The sequence below is a fragment of the Lupinus angustifolius genome, chromosome LG03 (assembly GCF_001865875.1).
Source record: "Lupinus angustifolius cultivar Tanjil chromosome LG03, LupAngTanjil_v1.0, whole genome shotgun sequence".
NCBI lineage: Eukaryota > Viridiplantae > Streptophyta > Magnoliopsida > Fabales > Fabaceae > Lupinus > Lupinus angustifolius.
In genome coordinates this window covers 1223020-1243199 of record NC_032011.1, presented here as the reverse complement: position 1 = coordinate 1243199, position 20180 = coordinate 1223020, and the positions used below count along the sequence as shown (strand labels likewise).

At 32.3% G+C, this 20180-nt stretch overlaps 3 protein-coding genes and 1 long non-coding RNA gene across 5 annotated transcripts; 3 read left to right on the top strand and 1 right to left on the bottom strand.

Moving 5' to 3' along the window:
* Window positions 694–6058, top strand: LOC109342868 (zinc phosphodiesterase ELAC protein 2-like). Its single transcript, XM_019580901.1, has 12 exons — window positions 694–1019; window positions 1475–1564; window positions 1810–1854; window positions 1996–2050; window positions 2214–2257; window positions 2341–2817; window positions 2992–3257; window positions 3348–3477; window positions 3579–3629; window positions 4306–4709; window positions 4805–5369; window positions 5629–6058. The coding sequence occupies exons 1-12, from the start codon at window positions 732–734 to the stop codon at window positions 5944–5946; spliced, it is 2733 nt and encodes a 910-aa protein (XP_019436446.1). The 5' UTR covers window positions 694–731; the 3' UTR covers window positions 5947–6058.
* LOC109342867 lies at window positions 9120–12559 on the top strand. Its single transcript, XM_019580900.1, has 4 exons — window positions 9120–9465; window positions 10762–11206; window positions 11310–11425; window positions 12025–12559. The coding sequence occupies exons 1-4, from the start codon at window positions 9120–9122 to the stop codon at window positions 12438–12440; spliced, it is 1323 nt and encodes a 440-aa protein (XP_019436445.1). The 3' UTR covers window positions 12441–12559.
* On the top strand, window positions 15203–19028 carry LOC109342862 (transcription factor bHLH68-like). 2 transcript variants are annotated; one of them, XM_019580897.1, is made up of 9 exons: window positions 15203–15673; window positions 15948–16275; window positions 16415–16492; window positions 16660–16725; window positions 17049–17114; window positions 17251–17307; window positions 17455–17491; window positions 17533–17584; window positions 17837–17884. In XM_019580897.1, the coding sequence occupies exons 1-8, from the start codon at window positions 15531–15533 to the stop codon at window positions 17547–17549; spliced, it is 792 nt and encodes a 263-aa protein (XP_019436442.1). In that variant the 5' UTR covers window positions 15203–15530; the 3' UTR covers window positions 17550–17584; window positions 17837–17884. The 2 variants fall into 2 exon arrangements, with proteins under 2 accessions (XP_019436442.1, XP_019436441.1); XM_019580896.1 differs by lacking the exon at window positions 17455–17491 and adding an exon at window positions 18610–19028 and having other exon boundaries at window positions 15205–15673; window positions 17540–17584.
* Window positions 17190–17586, bottom strand: LOC109342866. The gene is made up of 2 exons (XR_002107128.1): window positions 17544–17586; window positions 17190–17311 (listed from the first exon to the last, which is right to left on the bottom strand). It is a non-coding gene; the product is annotated as an uncharacterized LOC109342866 (long non-coding RNA).

Here is a 20180-nt window from a genome sequence, read left to right as displayed (position 1 = left end):
TATATATATACTATTAAAGGCAAAACAAATAAAAACCATCACCATGACATAATATAAACTTTTATTGCTTTCATTTTTTATATTAATATAACATTAATATTCCATACACTCTTATTTATATTTTCATTCTCTACTGAGTTTTTATATTACATTTTTTATATTTAATTTTTTTTTCCTTAAATAGCATAACATGAAGTTGATACGTTATATATTAGAAAAAATATAAATACGAGTCGATACGGAGTGTTGATCGATACACTAGTTTGGATAAACACTATCACCAATTTAAGTTGTTCGTATATTAACATAATATATAAAATATGTATATATTTATAAATAATTACATATTTTTGAGTATAAACAATCATGTATGAGTTAAGAATTAATCTTCTTTTGGGACTAGTAACAAATGTTGCTATTAGAACTTTTGATATTTGACTTAGTATGATACATAAAAATCTAGTAAAGTCTTATACTAATGGATGTTCGAATTGAGTTAGCTAGATAAATCAAAATTTAATTTATTTATTCATAAACAAAATTTATTATTAACAAAATGTTAGTAAAGTAATATAAGATTTCACTTTATGCTATGGTTCAATTTCTGAAAGCGACTTGTTAGAAAAATCGGTCACAAATTCTGAAATGGATAAAGGGTTTTATGTTGGGTAGGGTAAAACCTTTCCTACCCATTTGAGGTTGTAATAATAAGTGGGCACCCACTCAATCTAATGTTCCAAAGTTCAAATTTTTGTCTCTTCCTCCATTCTCTCTCCCGATTCTCTTCTAAACCCACCATTCAGTTTAGGTCTCTCTTCACCCTTCTCGCTTCAAAACGACACCGTAACGTACCTCTTCATCTTGGCCGCAGAATCACCACCACCACCACGTCAATGGAAGTTGAAGTTGGGTTCAATAAGAGAAGGGCTGAGGGCAGAGATAACAATGATGCTTTCAAAAAGAATCTACACTTGAAAGTTCGAAAACTCAATCCTATCAATACTATTTCATATGTACAGGTATATTCTATATATAAATTATCATTTTTTATGTAAAAATCTATTCTTTTCTCATTTGGGTGTTTGTTAGTTACCGATTCCAATAGATAACAAGTGTAGAAGCTATTCGAAAATCAAATAACTCATACTGTTTGTTCCTTATATTTAGTTACAGCGTCTTTGCTTTGATACTTGAACTTATGGTCATATAAGTAATATTCTTGTGCGAGTTTGTTTATCTCATATCTTTATTCGGGATAATAGAGATTTGATTTGTTTTGCATTTTTAACATGTTATAGAAAACAGTTCTTTCTGTTTATGTATATCAAGTATATGTGTGTGTGACTTTTTTTGAGGGGTCAAGTTTCACTTCCCTCATTGTCTCAGTAAAAACTCCTCTTACTAGTTTCACTTCCCTCATTGTGGTCAAGTTTCACTTTCCCTCTTACACTTCTATTTTTTGTGGTTACCGCAGATATTGGGGACCGGAATGGATACTCAAGATACATCACCTTCTGTTCTGCTTTTCTTCAACAGACAAAGATTTATATTTAATGCTGGAGAGGTGAGTCTCGTCTGAAGTTGCATTAGGAAATTCTGCGATATTGTTATCTATTTTCTTATCTGTCTAAAAACCTATTGTCTAATTTGAAACAATCTTCCACTTGCGGGGTAAGGCTTGCACACATCTACTCTCCCCAGACCCTACTAAGTGAGAGCCTTGTGCACGGGGCCGCCTTTTTTTCATTGAAAATTTAACGAATACCTTCTAGTATTTATTTACCCAAATTAATATGATGTTTCTTTCAGGGGCTACAACGGTTTTGCACAGAGCATAAGATTAAATTATCAAAGGTATGATATATCTTGTACTTGATCCCTTATTTCTTTTTCTTTTAGTGTTAATGTTTTTTACACATTACTCGTTATCAACTTATGAAAAGATAGCTTGTAATTTTTTAGTTTCATAGTCTTGAATCATTCATCTTTCTTCAGATAGATCACATATTTCTTTCTCGCGTCTGCTCAGAGACTGCGGGTGGGCTTCCAGGTCTGTCTAGGATTATAAATAGTCTTGTGGTTTTAGTTGTTATACATTTCAGATATTGCCGATAATAGTGTAGTTTCTTTACTAAGATACTGGAAATTGATATTTAGACTGTTGATACATAGAGAAGTGCCTTGAAATACTCATAATCAGTCTTCAACTCCAGGTTTGCTGCTTACTTTGGCTGGCATAGGAGACGAGGGAATGTCTGTAAGTCACAGATTATTTTAATGCAACCCTCCATTTCTTAGTATATATATTTGCTATAAATAATAGTTTCTTTTAATTTGCAGGTCAATGTATGGGGCCCTTCAGATCTTAAGTATTTAGTAGATGCCATGAGATCTTTTATTCCAAGTGCTGCTATGGTTCACACAAAGAGTTTTGGGCCTAACTTTAGCACTGATGAGTCTGCCGTACTGAGTCGAAGTAAGCTTTTGGACCCCATTGTGTTAATTGATGATGAGGTGGTCAAAATATCAGCTATTATCGTGCAACCAAACTGCTTTGAATGTAAGCTCCCAATACCTCCAAATAGTCGTGCACATGAGAGGATGGATCATAGTCCGGAGACCCTTGACTCCCCCAATGGTATAAGGCAGTCTGCTGCAAAGCCTGGAGATATGTCTGTAGTATATGTTTGTGAATTGCCTGAGATCATGGGAAAGTTTGATCCAGAGAAGGCTAAGGCCCTCGGTCTCAAACCTGGGCCAAAGTATCGTGAACTACAGCTTGGGAATTCAGTGAAATCTGATTGCCAGAATATTATGGTAATTCCTAAAACTCAAACTCATTATTTACCGAAAGTAGGGTAGTAGGAAATTTAGAAAAGGAAATGGAATCTAAGAGAGATAGATTTTGATCCACATTGACATTCTTTAGTGTATTATAGTTTGATGTTGGGCTTCCATGCATCTTAATATAACAGTTTGTCTGCCATATAGGTTCATCCAAGTGATGTCATGGATCCCTCTCTTCCCGGTCCCATTGTACTCCTCGTTGATTGCCCAACAGAATCTCATTTGGAAACATTATTGTCTGTACAATCACTCACTAGCTATTGTGGTCCAGAGGGCAACATGCCAGATGCTGGTAAGAGTGTCACATGTGTAATTCACTTAAGTCCTGCATCTGTTGTGAGTTGTTCAAATTACCAAAAATGGATGAAGAAATTTGGTTCTGCACAACATATCATGGCTGGACATGAAAAGTAAGGTGTTAGTCTTTCTTGAATGTCCTTTTTCTGCTTCTCCTACCTTCTTTATTAGTGATTACTCATGGATGCTTATGCTGTTTGCAGGAAGAATGTGGAGATTCCAATTTTGCAATCTAGTGCAAAATATGCAACACGACTTAATTACCTTTGTCCTCAGTTCTTTCCAGCTCCAGGGTTTCAGTCACTTCAAAATCGCTCCCTTGCTTCAAGTGAGGTTTGTCACAATATGCTAGAAGAGGAATTTTGTTTTCCTGGACAATGGTGGTTAATACATAAATGAATCTAATTAAAATATTTTATTTGATTCTTCTGCAGGGTTCTTTTTCAGAATTTTCTGAAGTCATTTCTGCTGAAAATCTTCTCAAGGTATAGAAGATTGACATGGCCTGGCTGTGAACTTATGTGTTCTTGTAGACTTCTTTGCATATAGTTAGTTTTGGAGTATGATAAGCATCTAATTATGACAATTCATGCCTTTTATGATTGTATCAATCTTTTCAAAATGAAGTAACTTCTAATTATTGTTAACAATTTAAAGCATTATGATTATAGCTGTTGCTACTTGCTACAATACAAGTTTAAGTAACAATCATCTAATTTTCAAAATAGGAAACATATTTTTGGTCATCAAACCCATTGTTTCTGAATTATATTTTTTTGGATGTATCACTAAGAAATAGTATAAGAATGTTCTTTTTGTGAAACCCATGGAAGTGGTGGTATGACGAAATAAATATATGCAGGTGAAGTTTTATATCTTAGATTTTCTGTAAAACCTTGTAACTCACGGTCTTTTTTTGTCCTGTATACTTTTTAGTCGTTATCTTCCATTTGTTCCACTTTTCTCACTGGAGTTTCTATTGATCTTCTCACATGACCAAACCACCTTAACAGAGTTTGTCATATTCTCATCTATAAGTGCTGCTCCAACTTTCTTGAGATGCATTTTTTACCATAGGATTTCGATTTTGTTTTTTGATTCTTTTTCTCGTGTTTGCCATTCTCAAATATTGACAAAATGTATTTACTCTATGCTATACAGTTTACTTTGCGTCCATATTCTCATCTTGGGTTAGATAGATCTTGTATTCCTAGTACGGTCGTTTCCTCAGAAATCATTGATGGGTTGCTGTCAGAGATTCCAGAGATCGTGGAAGCAGCTCAGCATGTAAATCAGCTGTGGCAACAATCCAGTCAGAGAAAAGATGATTTAGTTCCTATGTCCGATTATAAGATGATGATTGAGGAGCCGTTGCAGTGTGCAGATGGTGTTCCTGCTTGTTTGGAAAACATAAGGAGAGATGATTTGGAGATAGTTCTTCTTGGAACTGGTTCGTCCCAGCCATCCAAGTACAGAAATGTGAGCTCAATATATATAAATCTTTTCGCAAAAGGAGGTTTGCTCTTGGATTGTGGTGAAGGGACCTTGGGACAACTTAAAAGAAGGCAAGTCCTGTTCAGATTCTTAACATTCATGTTTATAATACTGCTCGTTTTCTCTTTTAATCTGAACTGGTCGTTGATATATCCCTCGGAAACAGATATGGTGTAAGTGGTGCTGATGATGCTGTGAGAGCTCTACGGTGCATTTGGATTTCACATATTCATGCTGACCACCATACTGGCTTGGCTAGGATTCTTGCTCTGCGTCGTGATCTGCTGAAGGGGGTGCCTCATGAGCCCTTGCTTGTGGTAGGACCTCGGCAGCTTAAGAGATATTTAGATGCATACCAAAGGCTTGAAGATTTAAATATGCTATTTCTTGACTGCAAACACACCACAACAGCTTCATTGGATGCTTTTGAGGATAGCTCCCTAGGAACTCTAGTTGATTCTCAGGATCTGAACAATAATAATGACAAAGATGCAGTTTCTCCTGTCCTGAAGAAATTTAAGGGAGTAATCCACGAAGCTGGGCTGAAGTCCTTGATTAGCTTCCCTGTTATACATTGCCCACAGGCATTTGGTGTTGTTTTGCAAGCCGAAGAGAGGAGTAACAGTGTCGGAAAAGTGATACCTGGCTGGAAGATTGTATATTCTGGTGACACAAGGCCCTGCCCGGAGCTGGTAGAAGCATCTCAAGGTGCCACCGTTCTTATACATGAGGTAAGTCTTTCTATAAATTACTTGACGTTGTCTGAGCTTTTAATGCTTTAGCATGTGCCATAAGTTTCTTAAAAATGACATGGAATGAGACCTACATAAGAATCAGACATTGTAATTGTATTTAGGCTACTATTGGAGAAGTATGCACTAAAGAACTATTCTAGTCACTACCTAAGTCGGCAGAGGATTGCTCGTTATTGCTTAATGCCACTTGTGAGGCCGCTAGTTATTTACGTATGATTTGCTAATTATGATGCAGGCAACTTTTGAGGAGGCTATGGTAGAGGAGGCCATAGCAAAAAACCACAGCACCACAAGTGAAGCCATAGAAATGGGAGACTCTGCCAATGCATATCGAATCATCCTTACTCATTTCAGCCAAAGATATCCAAAAATTCCGGTATTCGATGAATCACACATGCATAAAACCTGTGTTGCATTCGACATGATGAGTATCAATATAGCAGATTTGCCCATCCTTCCCATGGTTCTTCCATATTTGAAATTACTTTTCAGAAATGAAATGGTAGTCGACGAGTCCGATGATGTCGTAGATGCTGTAGCTCCAGCTTCTTAACAGAACTATTCACTTGTATATGTTTTGTATATTATAACTTTATAACTATCATTATGTCAAACTTTGCATGATATGGTAGCATATATCTTTAGTGCAGCATTAGATAATACCGAAAGTTACACATAACCATATATTCATAGATACACATGAGATTATGTTAAACAAAATTATAAATATCAGTTTGTGCAACATGGCATTTTTCATTGCTTTATTTGTTAGGAGAATTGTTCAAACAGTAAGTTTATAATAAAATTTTCTGTAGTTGAGGTTGTTCCATGCACAAAATTGTGTTGTATTATTGTTCATTGAAATTTTCATTTGATTGTAGATTCAAAATTCTCACATCAAGAACTTCCTGCATGGATAAAGCTTGCAACTCAGCTCCTTAAGTTTTACCACAAGATCGTAGTAGTATGCAATAGGGCTGAGCATAAGACGGATTAAGGCTTGTCTTTACCCGACCCTAAATGTTGGTCGAGTTATTTTTTAAGTCTGACCCCATATCTGAAGCTAACCTGACTCCTAGACGTGACTAAATATTATACATGCTTATTTTAGATAAGGTCTTCTCAATATTAGTTATTATTATGAATATGTAATTTGATATATAAAATGATATATGTATATATATATATAATAATGTATATATGATGAAAAGTTTAGAGAATCAATAATATTTTCGACCAAAAAAGTGTTATAACTTTATACATATTTGAATGAATAGAGACACGTACAAATATGATGAGTGAGTGATCATGAGACGGGTCGGACCGAATCATGTTTGGTTCTTATCCGGTCCTAAATATTGACAGGTTCTAATTTTTGAACCTGAATCTGGCCTGAGACTTGATGAGACCCGGCCTTATTTGAACCCGGTCATGATCGGATTGTACCGGGTGAGCGAGTAAGGCTGGTTCTTGCTCACCCCTAATATGCAACATAAAAAGTGTAATTGGTGGGGTGTGCAAGCAAAAGATTAAAACCAACATAAAAAGTGTAATTGAAACCAATTTGTTTCCTATTCAAACTTAATTTCTTTTAATAAAATAACACACTTTATGAAGTTAATGAACTTAATTACAGGTTAAAAACTAGCACAAAAAGCTCTTGTTCAAAGAGTCACAGAATTATAGAATGCTTGTGGGTGAAGAATGAATCTATTGGCCACCATGCCTTGTGTTCTGTGATTGCATTTCTATGCCATCATTTGGATGATATTCAACATCATGAGTAGAATCTTTCTTCTTTAGTAACCAATGAATACCATAACATATCAAACGCAAAACACAAAGAATTGAAACTGTGACCAAAACTGATAGAAGATAACCCACAATAGTAGTGGAACGTTTGCATCCAAAAAGAGCTCCTAGACACACCATGGCAGAGTAAACATAATTGAAAAATGTGCTATAGTTATATTATATAGCTATATTGGTGAAGATCATAAGCTAAAGTATTATGTGACACCTTGTATTTTTGGGTTATTCCTTAGTTTTGCACATTATATTATGAAGTTTTGTATAAAAGTTTCTTAAAGAGTTTATTCTTTGCCTTCAAGTAGGTTTTTTGGTCCCTTATTTGGCAAATTAGGAATAAATACACATTTGAGTTCTTTTATTTGGAGCCCAATAATACAACACATAACACCCAAATGATTCTATAATCATATTCATATGGTTGGGAATGATCTTTTTGTTTAATGGCTAAACAATTTTTAACAATTGAAAACTCTTAATCTTTGTTAATTTGATAGAAATAATGGATGTAATTATTTTCCTATGCTTATTATAGGACCAATATGTCCTAGTTTTAAACTTTTAGTGGGCCCTTAAGACCCACTTAAACTCATTTATAAAAAATTATCAATTATGTGAAATGCATAATCTCAACTTCTAATTATGAGGTTCTAGGTCAATTTGGAGAATTTTTTTCATTCAATAATTTTATTAAAAAAAATACGGGATGTCTATAAAATGTGTAGAGATAATCTCTCAATTTTGTGTCTTGTGTATGGAAATCGAGAGATGATCATGTGTATGTATACACCGATAATATATTGACAACTGTGGATCGTTTGATTGGAATGAAATTTGGATTGGGTATGCTTGACGATATGAATCATGTGAAAAATAAACGGATTCGTTATGTAGCAAATCTCTTACAAGATCAATTTGGATTAGCGCTGGTTCGTTTAGAAAATATGGTTAGAGGAACTATATGTGGAGCAATTAGACATAAATTGATACTTACTCCTCAAAATTTGGTGGCTTCAACTCCATTAAAGACCACTTATGAATCTTTTTTTGGATTACAACCATTATCTCAAGTTTTGGATCGAAATAATCCATTAACCCAAATAGTTCATGAGAGAAAATTGAGTTATTTGGGCCTTAGAGGATTAACGGGTCGAACAACTTGTTTGTGATTCTTGTAGAAGAGCTGAAATAAAAGATACGATAGAGCTATGACAATTATTGTATAAGGTCTACCCAATGCTAGATGCAAAGGTACATAATAGATCCATATGAACATCATCAGGTGTCCCGCAATAAACACAGTTGTTATGTTTTTTACATTATCAGCAAATCATCTATCATTCATATATTAATTATTATTGACTTTCAATCAAAAGTAATATAAAATAATGGTATAGACATGCTGACAATATAAAAAACTTTATTCTATCTGTACACAGCTTTTAAACTCATACATAAATACATTCATGAAGAAGAAATTTGGTTCCGATTAGATTTTTCTAAGAAAAAGATTTAGGAGAAGTAAAACTCACTACTTTGATCTATTTATCTTTAAAAGGAATAAATTCATGAGTATAATATTTAGGCATTAATGAAAAATTTATACAATGCATTATCACTATTCATTTGTATGTATTACTTTTATTTAAGACTTAAGAATCAATTATCATTAAATATAAATGATAAGTAATAATGATACCCGTAAAAATCTCTTATACTATTCATATATATATATAGTTGAAGTAAATTTAGTATGAGAAAAAACTACATATTTAAAGAAGAATTTAAGAATAGAACCATAAGAAGAAAGAAAAGAATAATAAATACTAATGTAATAAGCAATAATACAAAGAAACTTTACTAAGAAAAAAAAACAAGAATGTGATTTCCAAAGGGAACAAAAACACCACCACCATAATGTTAGAGCGAGCACTCTCCTCCCGCCGCTACAATCTTCACGGCGACGCCATCGACGACGGCGCAACTTCCTCCTCCGACGAATCTAAAACAAAGAAACACAAGCTCTTATTCTGTCGCATCACCAACAAGGTTTCCAATTACGTCTCCAAAATCACCGGTTCCCATTACCAATGGTCTTGTGCTATCATCGTATTCTTCATTCTTCTCTTATTGCTCGCTTCGTCGTTTCTCTTCACCTCTCGTGGATTTGTTTGTATTTCCTCTTTTGATCCTGTTTCTCGTGCTCGCTTTTTTGGATTTGATGGACTTGAATCTGATTTTGGAGCACTCGGTGTGCCTTGGTGTAAGTTTCTTTTAAATGCACGCGTTGTATTTGATGTTTTGATCTGATCCATTTATTCTCATTTTCACCATTTTTAGGGTTTTTAATTAGATGCTAGATTTGGGTTTGGAGTTTTGTTTGTTTTTGGAAATTTATTTGGTTTGAATGTTTTTAATGAAGAAAGCAAACAATCTAAAAAAATAAAACCAGTTTTAATAATTTCCTGATCTTGATCTGAATGGAACCAAATTACCATTTTTAGTAACCAATGCTCGTTGGTTCAGATGGCTAGGAGCTCATTTCCCCATTAAGTAAGATCTTACGGTCACGTCTCATGAATGAAAAAATAGGTAGAGGTGTTCCTAGTTCATTAATAGTGCTCTTGACAATGTTTCATTAACATATATTTTTCAATTTTGATAACTTGTCAATTTTTTGATTTTTATAATGCAAAATGAGAGGGGACCTACTTACTCCAGAAGTAAGTTAAAAAAAACATAGTCCACATCTTAGATATCCATTCTATGAATATCTAATGATTCATGTGATTTGAATTAGTCGGTAGATCTGAATCATTAGATTTTTATAGAATGAATGACTAAGATGTAGAGTAGATATTTTAACTTACTCCTGGTGATTCATGTGATTTGAATTAGTCAATAGATCTGAACCATTAGATTTTTATAGAATGAATGACTTAGATGTAGAGTAGATATTTTAACTTACTCCCGGAGGAAGTGGATTCTCTCTCACGCAAAATATATGTACTTGAAAGTAAAGTTTTCCCAAAAGTTGGCAGGATTTGTTTTACATATCACATTACTCATGTAGGAAAGTATGTATCAAACAAGAACATTTGAAAGAATAAAACACTTGTTGCACATTATTTCTCTCTTATGTTACCTCACATTAGCATGAGGCAGCTAGCGGGATTAGAGTGTAGTTTTAGCAGTTTTAGTGGGGCCAGTGATAGTCAAATGGTGGTAAGTGTACAGATGAAATGTGAGGTGATACATGTAACTGTGTAGGTAGTATTATTCAAATATAACATGAATTATGAAATGTTTTGTGGCCAAACTAGTATTTTCCTTCAAGTAGAAGATAGGTGTTATTGAAGTTTGAAGTTGCACTTGGTTGACATTGGAGAATCGGAGAGATAAGTTCAATAATGCTGTAGATATATAATGTTAATGATACAAGTCATTGAATGACAATGTGTTTTCCCATTGTTTCAAATTCTTATTTTTCTAATTTTGAAATCACTTAAGTCATACAGTTCATTGTTGTTGGATACTTATAATCTTATCCTTGGTAAAGGCAGATCGAAACATGGTAAAACAGTAGAATGGACATCAAAAGATTTGCTTAAGGGGCTAGAAGAGTTTGTTCCTATATATGAAACCAGGCCAATCAAGAACAACATGTATGGGATGGGTTTTGACCACAGCTTTGGGCTTTGGTTTATGGCCCGTTGGCTGAAACCAGATTTGATGATCGAGAGTGGTGCTTTCAAGGGACATTCAACTTGGGTTTTGCGGCAGGCTATGCCAAACACACCAATTATTTCTCTTTCACCTAGGCATCCAGAGAAGTATCTGAAAAAGGGACCTGCCTATGTTGATGGAAACTGCACATATTTTGCTGGAAAGGACTTTGTGGATTTTGGAAGTGTTGACTGGCCAAAGGTGCTGCACAAACATGGGATTGTGGACCATAGTCGGGTTCTTATATTTTTTGATGACCATCAGAATGAATTGAAAAGGTAATTTATATGATCTTCGGGATTTATGATCCAGTAGCTGATTACCCCTGAAAAATTTGCTATTGCTTAACATTAGTATACAATAACATGTCTTAATGGGCAGAGTTGAACAAGCTTTAAAAGCTGGGTTCCATCATGTTGTTTTTGAAGATAACTATGACACTGGAACTGGTGACCATTATTCATTGAGACAGATATGCGATCAATCTTATATAAGAGGTGTGTAAACTCTCCCTTTCCCATTGAATTACTATCATATTTCACTCAATTTTCTTTCTGCTTCAGTGAGAAATGCATGTAAGTTTCATGTTATAGGAATTCATTAGTGTTGCATTTCCTATTGAAATAGTTATACAAGTTTGATGTGTTACAATTATTGATGCTTGATGGCCTTTGGCCAATAAATGTAACATTTGAAATGAGGAACAAAGATGTTAGTGTTAATATTAGACAGATTGAAGAATTGGATATACGATATTCAGGTAAGCAGCAGAAAATGATGAAGTGCATCAATGAAAAGCCAAAAGTGATCAACTGAATACTAGAAAGCTTTTTCAAATTGTGATGTTGGTTGCATAAATATCCAGATTAATATTTTGCTAGGCATTGCCACCATTAAGTACAGCACCCAAATTTTGGAAAATCTTTGGTTGGTTCCTGCAACTGATGATAATCCTTATAGTAATGTGGACTGTGGAGCTGCTTTTCATTATTGTAATACATTAATCTAGCAGCATTATTAGGTATTACAAGTATCCATTAACAGAATCCAGATAAGGAAAATAACTTTTCTTTGGGGGTTCTATTGTTGATCTAAGGTGGGGGACACAGTTGCTTCAAAGACAGTGATGAAGCTAGGATCAGGTCAAGAAGGAAGAAATTCTGGGAGAAAGCAGTTGACATTGCAGAACTTTGTGGTTCAGATGAAGCATGGTGGGGAGTTCGAGGCTACATGCGTGATAACTTCAACCATAGCAATAAGCCAATATCTCATCCACAACATTTTCAGAACAGCAGGTTTATAGAATCTATTCTTGATGTTTATTGGGAACTCCCACCAGTTGCTGGTCCTTCCCTTACCCATCAAACAAGATATGATCCTGCTCGAGTACCGAGTCCTATCGTTGAAGATGGGAGGTATGGTTTGTTCCAAAGGCTTGGTTTGGCCAAACTTGACAATTCTGTATTCAATGGATACACTCAGATGGTTTATTTACAGATATCTGAACAATAATTTAGAGTTGCTTAGAAAAAGGGTATGATATGGTAGAAGGAAATTTTGTACCTGTATTATGTATGAATTGTGGCTTCAATGCCTGGTTTGGCTTGAAATTTAGTTTTTCTTTCTTTGTTTTTCTTCTCCTTTTTCTTTTTTTTTGCATTCAAGCTACTCATCTTTCCTCAGTGTTCAATTCTTCCTAATTTTGGTTTAGTTACTAATTGTTATAACATTTCTTGCCAAAAAAAAAGCTTCCTTTAGTTTATTTGACAAGCTATCGTTACTTGATATTGGTTAAAACATGTTTTTACTCCTGAAAATATAGATAATATATTTTTAATCCCTTAATATGTTTTTTTTATAAAAAATTAGTTACTAAGAGTTTTTTGCTTAAAGATATAGTTGTATTGGGTTGTGTTTTCCTTATAAATCATTAACACAAGTTTTTTTTCTTGTAAGAAAACTTACTTAAAGGGGTGTTTTAAAATTGAAGATATTGAACTTTAAATTTTTTGATGGACAAAATAGAAATGTGGAAAAAATTAACGACGAAAGATTCATGTGAGTCATTACTTTTCACAAAAAAATGTCATTATTATAAATGATTATGGTACTCAAGATATACAATGTTTTCTTTTCTAATCGTAATCTGCTAAATAATTTTAGTTAACATGTAGTGATCAAAAGAATAACATCTATACCCACTCCTTATAATATTTTATTTGATTTGTCATGAAAATCTAATTAAAAGATGTTCACATAAATGATGATATAAGTGACATTATTCCAGTAATTTGATCACTGCATGCTAATTAAAAATTTAGTAAGTAGTATAATACAATTAATTTATAACTTTTTTTACTATATTAATATCACAATATATTTGTGAACTTAGTTTCTTTATTGGGTGGTGTTATTTGGGAGGCATAGAGGAAATGTATAAAATTATGAAGTAGAAACCATAAAGTACGTACAAATAGCATGTGCTAGTATCGATCTAAAACTTTCTCTTTGTCGTTTGGGAAATGTAATTTTGTTCTTGTTGTATCTAAAACTTTCTCTTTTTGGATCATAGTGCACAATATCTGGATTTTTGGTCGGTACTCCATCTGTGATGACTGATGAGTCTCTCAAACTCTATACCACATCAAATATTTGTTTAGGCTCTGTTTACGAGTTGAATTTCAGAGATGAATAAATAGAAAATGAAGGTTTTAGAACTATCTCACCAATATATTTTATGACTTTCAAGTCATTATTTTTCTTTCATTTTTCTCAAAACTCACTTGCAAATAGACCTTAGTGATAGACATAATCATTAAGATTACATATCTAAGAAAATAATCCAATAGTATTATAACATGGCAAATTTTGAGTTACTCTATTTTTTATTTAAGGTAAATATTTTTTTATCTTAAAAACTAATTTTTTGGCACTTTGCAAATAAAATGAGTAATTTTATAGTAGTCCTTCACATGGACATGGGTTGTTGTACATCATTATTTTGGTGGCAGCAAAAATAAATGAATTATGAGTTAATTTCTTTTGATTCTTCTTTTATTGTTTACCAATTTGAACTTTTGGGTGTTTTTGAATGAGGCAGCGTAACTTTAAATACAAACCATAAGGATTAATTGCAACAGATCTTTTGTTCAGGAATGGTTCAGTTTATTGAATTATTTCGCATTTTATAGAAATTAATAATTCTTATACCTGAATCTCTAATTATTTTTCTGCCAGACACTGAATATTCCAAAAGCTAACTCCACACTTAAATTTACATCGCTTGGCTTTTTCTGATGAGCGTAGAATCTGATTCACTTAATGATATGTTAAAGAAAAATAACCATTAATTTATGTCTCTTTTAATTGTGTTTAATAATTCTCTATATTGCTAATAGTGCTAGTTAATTTTTATATTTTTTTTATGCGTATAAAATTGAGGTGAGTTAGGCCAGGATTCATCAAAGTCAGCCTAGGCTTCACCTTCTATTACTGATTACAAATATTCATGATATACTAAAGAGTGTTGGTTCAAGTGATACATGCTTACTTCCCTTAAATAAGGTCTTGGGTTCAAGTCTTGTGGATGGAAAAATACCCGTTGGAAGAATTAGTCTCACATGCCTGTAGATGTTTCTGACTCGGACATAATTGTTATAGTGCAAAAAAAATATATTCGTACATATTACCATTAATAATGGTTATAACATAGTAGTTACATAATACAGGTAGGAGAATAAGGCATGATTCAGATGAAATTTGTCACTTTTATATTAATTTCATGAAACCATTATAATAAAAAACTCAATACATATACATAATGTGTTGAATTCCATACATGTATGATAAATAAGATAATTATATTACTATCTTTTTACTCCTAAGGTGAAATTGGAACTCACCATCATATTTAATTTGAAAAAGGGCATGCCAGTAACACATGAACAATTCCTATATAATTTTCTACTTTAGTCCTCTTATTTTAATGAGCCACTATATTTTTGTATTTTTGTATTTTTGTGGGTTAAAGTGAATTATTGGTGCAGAGAATAAAGAAATAAAGCATCTGACATTGATCTCAATGCTATTATGCCCTACCTCTACCCCAACCCTAGCTAGCTACCCTTAAAACAAAAGCAAAAACAATCCCAAGGTGTATGTATCTTCAACCCCAAATTATGGAATTAAGCAATGGTTACTAACTATTATTAATTTATGGCCTCAAAACACTATCAACAAGCTTTTCTATACTACTTTATAATAAAGCAAAAGCAAGAATAAAAAGGAAAAAAAATGAAAGAAAGGAAAGAGAAAGCAAAATATGCAAAGTTCCTTAGTACATCTCCATAAAATACTTTGAGACCTAAAGGCTTTAAGTTTCTTCAAGAGTTAGTAACAAAGCAAAGCATAGCTCTCAAAGCTTTAGACAAAGGCTTTGTTTTGTGCACATACAAGGAAATACCACAAAGGTGAAAGTAGGAAAAAGTTGAAGGAAAAAAGGAGATTAAAAAAAAAATCATTTTTGATTGGTTCTTTTTGAAGGCATGTACATGAATTGAAGTTTTTCATAGAAGATTCTTTCAGTGTAGCAAATTAAATTAGATGATGGCAGGAAACTCTAACTGGTGGAACATGCATCCACCTTCTTTGAACCCTTCTCAATATGTGCTTGGATCTTCTTCAATTCCCTTCAATTCTTTGGCAGAAAATCATGAGCCTCCTCAATCATGGAGTCAACTGCTTTTGTAAATCTTCCTTTTGTGTCTATGTTAATGGTGTTTAGTTCAATATATATAGTATTTATTACCTATAACTTCAACTGTTATTTGTATATTGTTAATGTTGAAACACTGTTTCTTTCATTTGTTTACTAAAGTTGATGAGTGAAATATGCATTTTATGAGTGTTTATCCAACTTAGATACCTATTATAAGTTACTTAACTTGTCAAAATTTCATTTTATATTAACTTATATGGTGTGAAAAAATTATGTATTCTGTTTGATTTTCAATTTTTCAGCACTGGATTACCTGGGGAAGAAGAAAGGATGGGTCTGAGTCATTTTCAAACTAAAAAGTTGGAAAACTGGGATGAACAAATTCTTGATCCATCTTCAAGAGTTCCTATTTTTGATATAATTAAGCAAGAAGTTTCTCAAAGTGGTAATTTGTATGGCCATGAGCATGAGGAATTTCAGGTTGCTGGTTCATCTTGGTCACATATGGTTCCAATTTTTTCACCTATGTCTTGTGTCACTACTAGCTTGAGTAGTAATAATATATTGGACTTCACTTATAACAATGTAGACCAGAAGAAGATTAATCAACTTCTAGATCAAACATCTGAGGTATGAAAGATAATGGTTTTCTTCTTATTTTATCACTCCAAACTTTCAACTTTTAATTAATATTCTACTTAAAGCATATACATAGATGATTCTTAAACATGTGTTATATATTCAAATTAATTTATATTTGTTTCTTTAGTGTAATAGCACTGCCCCTATTGGAGTGAGTAATAAGAAGGCTAGGGTTCAACAATCTTCAAACCAACCACCTCTAAAGGTTTCTCTCTTTTTCTCACTTGTATGTTGTTGTTGTTGTTCTCTTATGTGTTGTCCTTTTCTCTATAAGACTCTAATATTCTTTCTGCCATTGAATATTTGTTGGAAAAGAGAAAATCATGAGTTTCATTTCCTAACTTCAATGTATATATTTTCAACCTGCATCAGGTGAGGAAGGAAAAGCTAGGTGATAGAATAACAGCCCTTCACCAACTAGTTTCTCCATTTGGAAAGGTAATAATCAAGTTATCACTTTAATTAATTTTGATACACAATAATGAGTATGAAGTTTCTTACTCATCAATTTATGGTCCATAGTCACAACTAAGGTCGCAACATTATGATTTTTGTAATTACAGTAAATACAACCGCAACCGAAATTTCCGAAATAAAACCATAAACTTCTAGCTTTTTTTGGTTTTAGAAAATTTTGTGAACAGTTATTTTCCAGTTTCCACCATTCCATGTTCCACAGTGTTAATAATAATATCTATTATCTTTTACCATTGAGTTGAGTTTCACATTCAACAAGTTGTATGTGTTCTTCACTTTTGCAGACTGACACAGCTTCTGTGTTGTTAGAAGCCATTGGATATATCAGATTCCTGCAGGGTCAAATTGAGGTGATGTTTCTTCACCACATATTATATATTCTTATAGTCTGTGAGAACATGCAGTTAAAGTTTTCACAAATTTTGATGTTTCAATACATAACATTCTTTAGTTATGGGAGTTATACATTTTTTATTCTCTTTGCAGGCACTAAGCTCTCCTTACTTGGACAATGCATCAAAAAACATGAGGAATCAACCCTATGTAACTACTCTTTTCCCAAACTCTCTCAAATTATAATATATTACCATTTTTCTGTTAACTAAATGTAGCTTAAGAAATAACACAAATTATGCAATAATTGGTGTTATCACTTATTGAACACTTTATACATACATGTTGTTTGAGTAGGACAAAAATGACCTTCATTTCATGTACTTGAATATAAAATTGAAGGGAATGTTTAATCTTTTGCTTTCTAAAATTTACACAACAGGTACATGTAGAAAGAAATTCTGTATTTCCTGAGGACCCAGGTCAGGTATATATATGCTTTATTGGATCCTTCAACCCATTTATTATTATTATTATTATTATTAATATTTATATACTAAAAAGAAGGTATTAAAACATGCAACAAGGTTTCTCAGCTTTTTATAGCATGCTTTAAAAGCTAAGTAAAAAGCATGATTATGCTTCATTGCTCATATTAAGTCAAAGAAGGATACAAAGAGATGTGAAATTATTACTAATTTATACTTTATTTTTTCCTTTTCATTCCTAATATATATAGCTGTTGGATGAAAATGGCCTAAAAAGGAAGGGAGCTTCTTCATACAAGGTAATGTGAATTGTTTCTTTTTTATTCAAAGCTGTCACAAGATGAGTTTAGCTTCTCATTCATTTGACTCATTTGTTTTGATTAATTATGAAGTATCATTCTAATGATTACCATCATTATCACCATTAGTTTCAAGATTTCATTATAGTACAGAGAATTTGTAGAAAGTGTTAGGCTTTGCATGCTTTTTATCATTTATTCAGAAAACACTTTTGCACTATCACTTTTATACTTTGCTTTTTTTGTTGGTAAAAAAGAAATAGAAAGAGAAAATATATTAGAGGAGTTCTATTAATTTTGCATCTAATTCTTAACAAGATATGTAATGTTGCATACATTTTTTCTTTATCTTTTTTTTATATATACAAACTAAAAATATAGTTAAAATCAAATACACAACACTTATTGTACATATTTGTTATATAAAACATTAATTAATATTAGATATGTGTTTTACTTGTTTTACTTATTAAGGACGTGAATGTGATAAAAAAAAACAGGCAAATTTTTTTAAGGTAAAGTTTTATGTACAACACATTAATTCATGTTAAACCACAACTAAATGGGGTGCATGTGATGTATTTTTTAAATGTATATACAAAGAAGAGAAAATGCTAGTAAGAGGTAAACAAATAATTGTACATAATGTCAAATATGAGATTCAAAACTTGATGGACAAATATGATTATGCTATTTATTTATTTATTTTCAAAATTATAATTCAGGATGGAGAAGAAAAACCAAAGGACTTGAGGAGTAGAGGGTTATGCTTGGTCCCTTTGTCTTGCACCCAACATGTTGGAAGTGAAAATGGAGCTGATTATTGGGCACCTTCATATGCCAATGGATTTTAGCATATATCAACATAATAACCCTTTTTAGCTAAATCATGCATGGGTTAAATTTATGGGTTTGATATATATATATAACATCATGAGAACTCGATCTATAATAATGAAAAGGCTGGTTTCTCATGATGCTATATGGTATCTTATGGAATTCATGACTAAGTGGGTGTATTTATATATTAACAATGTTGTGTACTTCTTCTAATTAGAATAAGCTTTGCAAGTTATTTCTAAGATTTATCAAAACCTTAAGTATTCTCTAAGTTTGGTTATATTCTAAATATGCATTTTGGGCAGTAGCAATTGTTCCTTCTTTTGTATAGAAGGATGACCATTGATAATTATTGATAAGTTATATATTATGTGTCTATGCATGTTTTCATATTGTAATACTATCATTTTTCTTACCTATGTCCTTCCCGGATTTATTTCTTCAATTTCATTTTTCTCTTTCCAATGCCTCAAATATTAGTGGAAATCGTGATGATCTTATTAATAAGTGTAATATTTATCTAAAGATTTATACATCGTTATATCATTCATTTTTTGAAAAGTCAATGATGATAAAATACATATGGTAGATGGTGCAATAACATTCTATAAAATTCATACATTGTTAGTAGATACATTTTTTCTCCTTTAATTCGTTATGGATATATGGATACATATTTTTTAATTCTTGTGCAATAAATATGTAATAGCATTTGTTTATACAAAATAACCTTCATGTGCACTTTTCTGTAATTTTTTAATACTCTTAAAAGTAACAAAAAAAAAACTTTAATATGATTACATTTGTTTCTGGTTTTGAAGTTTTTTTGGGTCTCTTTCATGATTTCAAATTCCATGTGTATATGCATGTTTGTTGTTTTTGTTTTGCAGTGAAGCTTTATACTCATTATAGTTATGGATAAACACATACACATTTGTTTGTTATGTCATATTTTAGTAAATGGAAATAAGCTAATATATAAAAGTATATGAAAGCATGCACTTGTTGTCAGAAGGTAATGGCAGACATTAATGTGGGGTGGTTGACCCCTATTGTTCCACCTATGTGGGCTCCATCTCATGTTCAAGGTCATGCTTTCATCATAGTGACCTACATATTACATCACTTCAAATAACTATTTATATAACTCCATATAAACTCTCAATCTACTCAAGTATTAATTTATTATATAGTTTATTAGAAAATAGTATAGATGAATGATAATTCTTAAATTACTCAAATCATTATTCATTTATTTGTCTTTTTGAGAACCAACATACAAAAACTATAAATGAAACTGAATAATTTATAAATGATAAACTAATCTTACAATTTTATTGGGTGCAGAAATAATGTCATAATTTGACCAAACCAAACACTACTAATAAGGTGTTCATCAAACGGGTAAAACCCTACTAGATTTTTAAAATGACCAAAAAATCAAGAGTTCAATTCC